At 45.0% G+C, this 3,839-nt stretch overlaps 1 protein-coding gene across 2 annotated transcripts; it reads left to right on the forward strand.

Moving 5' to 3' along the window:
• The first annotated feature begins 735 nt into the window (after positions 1-735).
• On the forward strand, positions 736-2,337 carry LOC131828199 (gamma-crystallin C). 2 transcript variants are annotated; one of them, XM_059168996.1, is made up of 3 exons: positions 736-744; positions 843-1,085; positions 2,062-2,337. In XM_059168996.1, exons 1-3 carry the CDS (start codon positions 736-738, stop codon positions 2,335-2,337), a joined length of 528 nt encoding a protein of 175 aa, XP_059024979.1. The 2 variants fall into 2 exon arrangements, with proteins under 2 accessions (XP_059024979.1, XP_059024980.1); XM_059168997.1 differs by having other exon boundaries at positions 2,065-2,337.
• The last annotated feature ends 1,502 nt before the right edge of the window (positions 2,338-3,839 follow it).

Raw genomic sequence — 3,839 nt, forward strand, 5'->3', positions numbered from 1 at the left:
TGTCCTGCACTAAACTGGCAAATCATATAGAGAAAAAAGAATTGGGGCACCTGGGTGGCACAGTGGGTTAAAGCCTCTGCTTTCAGCTCAGGTCATGATTCCAGGGTCCTGGGATCGAGCCCCGCATCTGGCTCTCTGCTCAGCGGGGAGCCTGCTTCCCCCTCTCTCTCTGCCTGCCTCTCTGCCTACTTGTGATCTCTGTCTGTCAACTAAATAAATAAATAATAAAATCTTTAAAAAAAAAAAAAAAGAAAGAAAGAAATAATTAAGTTACAGTGACCTCTGCCATCAAGGGAAATTGGTCAGTGTTTGTGAAATTCTACATCACAGACAGCCTCTGGAATTGCGGAGCACATCCATAAAGGCATAGATTTTTTCCCCCAGAAAATACATGGGATATAATGGAGTCATATCCGTAGAGACATGAATTTCAGGTCAAAAGTTCAGATTGATGTGCTGATAAATTTAGAAAACACTAAGAATGCAAATAAAAGCAAGTCTAGGGACTAAACTAGGACATATCCAGAACAGCGTTGGAATATACCAGAGAATGAAGGCAAACTCTACAGGCATTTCCACTGAATGCAGCACGTTAAAGGGATCCATAAAATCCCCTTACTCGCCCCCGGGGGCCTCTTTTGTGTTGTTCTTGCCAACGCAGCAGCAGCCCTGCTATATAGATCCGCGGCGCTCCTGGCCCATCGCACTGAACTCGCACATCCGTGTCAACCAGCCATGGGGAAGGTGAGCAGGATGAAAGTTAAATAAAAGGGGGGAAATTGCATCTACCCCAAATCCTTTGGGAGCCACTGATTTAATTGGGACTCACTCTTCCTTTGCAGATCACCTTCTACGAGGACCGCGGCTTCCAGGGCCGCTGCTACGAGTGCAGCAGCGACTGCCCCAACCTGCAGCCCTACTTCAGCCGCTGCAACTCCATCCGCGTGGACAGTGGCTGCTGGATGCTCTATGAGCGCCCCAACTACCAGGGCCACCAGTACTTCCTGCGGCGCGGGGACTACCCCGACTACCAGCAGTGGCTGGGCCTCAGCGACTCCATCCGCTCCTGCTGTCTCATCCCCCAGGTAAGCCTCACTTGTTCTCCATCCCGCTGCCTGCCGGTCCTCACTGTATTACTGACCAGTGAGGGGGAGGGAGGTTTTGCCATTAAAAGCACTTAAGGGGTAAGGTGGGCTTTAGCTACTGCCTAAACCCCAGATAGAGAAATGCACAAAAACGGCAGAGCATACAAGAAGAATTCACTGATGGGAAGGGTCTGCTTTATTGTTAATTTTTGCTCCCATTGTGTCCATTACAATGTTGTCTGTAACAAATGTACTCTCACAGTAGGATACAGAACACAACTTGCCCATGGGAAGCTGGGTGGACATAAGGAGGCTGTATTGCAAACAGATTCATTTTAAAAACTTGAGATTGTAAAACTGCAACTTTAATTAACCGTGAAGAATAGGTGATGAATGCTTAGATGGGTTCCACTACAGACTAGTAAAAAATGGAAACTCTATTGTTAAGAGAGGCTATTCAAAGTTTGTGTCCAACTTTGGAAGAGGTAGTTCCCCTTAATTTGGAAAAGCAGTTGAATTCTGGTTCCAAGTGACTATTTAAACCAATTTTCATGGAGCTATGTGACTTTAAAAGTCCAACTTTAGTTATAAGTTTGTGAGATAACACTCTTATTATTCTAAAAAAAGATAATACTCATATTAAAAGAATATTAGTCAAAATACTTCCCATTTTTGCCCTAAATATATGTTTGACGTATCACCTAGGAATCAATGGACATTAGGGAATGAGGAATCAAGATTGCTGAATTCTTGATGGGCTCTAACCCAGACTTTGAACCTCTTACAATGTAGATGTCCTATATGAAATACAAAATGAGAATGCAAACATGTCTTCAAGGCCAGTAGAACACCGCTCCATACACAACATACCCAGCCATGTCAGAGTCTCAGGCTTTCACCTGGGCGATCCTGTGCCCCCACCTACCAAGTTCACTTGTTTGGTTGCTTCTCCCACTCCTTCTCTTGGTGGCCCGAGCAGGCAAGCTCCCACAGGCTGCGGCTGTATGAGAGAGAGGACCACAAAGGCCTCATGACGGAGCTGAGCGAGGACTGCTCCTGCATCCAGGACCGCTTCCGCCTGAGTGAGGTCCGCTCCCTCCACGTGCTGGAGGGCTGCTGGGTCCTCTACGAGCTGCCCAACTACCAGGGGCGGCAGTACCTGCTGAGGCCCCAAGAGTACAGGCGCTACCACGACTGGGGGGCCATGGATGCTAAGACAGGCTCTTTGCGGAGGGCGGTGGATTTATACTGAAATAGGTTCGCACTACCATTTTCTCAATTTGGAACCTAATAAAGTATTTAGTCTGTATTGTTGGCAATTGCTGACTTCTGTTTTTCTTTCACCGTGTGCCGATTAATTCACCTGTAAATGCTCCCTGCTAAAGGTTGAGGAGCGACTAAGTGGGGAAGGGTCAGTTCTAGAAGCTCTGCAAGGTAAGAATGAGTCTGAAACAGGCTCAGAAGGAGGGGCAGAAAGAGGAGGTAGCCTGTGTAAGAAAGAAAGGGAGGTCACCATAGCAAAATGGGAGAGGGGGACCGGTGAGGAGGGAGGCGTTCCGTGGAGGGCCCTGAGGAACAGCGTTCTAGGAGCTTCCTCCTGACCCAGCAGGTGACTGGAAGCCATAGAGGGTCACAGACAAGCAGTGAAGAGAAGCCCACCTGGCAAAAAGCCTGATGAGACTACGTAAAGAATTGCAGTATTGTTTACTTTGGAGCACAGGACGACGTAACTAAGACCAGGCTGCCAGTGGACATTACTGTACTTTTGGATCCCTTGAAGATCTCCCCTCCTATTCTAAAATGCCTCCTGACCTGAGTGCACCAGTGTATATTCCCTGGGCCAAACCCTCCATGAAGTGCAGATAATACAAATAAACTAATGAGATATATGTTACTATTTTAAATACATTTTGATTTTTTAAAGATTGTATTTATATATGTCTTTGAGAGAGAGAGCACGCAGGAGAGAGAGTGAGCAGAGGGGAGCATCAGGGGGAGAGGAGAAGCAGACTCCACACTGAGCAGGGAGTCCAACATGGGGCTCCATCCCAGGACCCTGGGATCACGACCTGAGGTGAAGACAGATGCTTAACCCACTGAGCCACCCAGGTGCCCTTAAATAGACTTCAGTTAAAGCAAAATTTGCTTGCTCACAAGCAAAGTCCTGCAAGTTTAAAAAAAATTTTTTTTTAATCTTTTTATCATTAGGAAATTTATTTTTAAAATTTTTCCTCCAAAATAAAAGCCTCCTATAATCCCACTACTTTACAAATTCTATAAAGAAAGAAGTGGAGAGGGTCCTTCTGATCCCACTCTTCACTGTTAACCCTCCTTTACACTTGGTGGGCACCATTCTTGAATTTTCTCCTTCTGTATATCCCACGAAACATTCTTTTTATTTATTTACTTATTTGCATGTACTTACTTATTTGAATGTAGACTCATACTGTACATATTGGTCTGCAACTTGCTTTTAACATACAAAATGATACAGACATAGATCTAGGTCAGCATCTTCTTCTGTTTAATGGATTGCATTGTGTTCCATTATTTGAAGGTTCCCTAGATTATGTTAGCATTACCCATTGGTGATTGGGCTTGTCCAATGCTCCTTTTACAAACAAGGCTGCAAAGAATATCATTGTCTGTATACCTTTATCTACACGAGCCATAAATTTTAGAGGATAGAGATCTAGAAGTGAGACTGCCCAATGATAACACAAGAGATTTTTAATTTTAATAGACTCTGCTCAA

This window comes from Mustela lutreola, chromosome 3 (assembly GCF_030435805.1).
Source record: "Mustela lutreola isolate mMusLut2 chromosome 3, mMusLut2.pri, whole genome shotgun sequence".
Classification (NCBI taxonomy): domain Eukaryota; kingdom Metazoa; phylum Chordata; class Mammalia; order Carnivora; family Mustelidae; genus Mustela; species Mustela lutreola.

What these genes read in the sequence shown, in the direction of transcription:
- LOC131828199 (XM_059168996.1), top strand. An exon ending in CCTGCTGTCTCATCCCCCAG is followed by an intron (nt 1,086 to 2,061) that starts GTAAGCCTCACT and finishes TGGTGGCCCGAG; the next exon opens with CAGGCAAGCTCCCACAGGCT.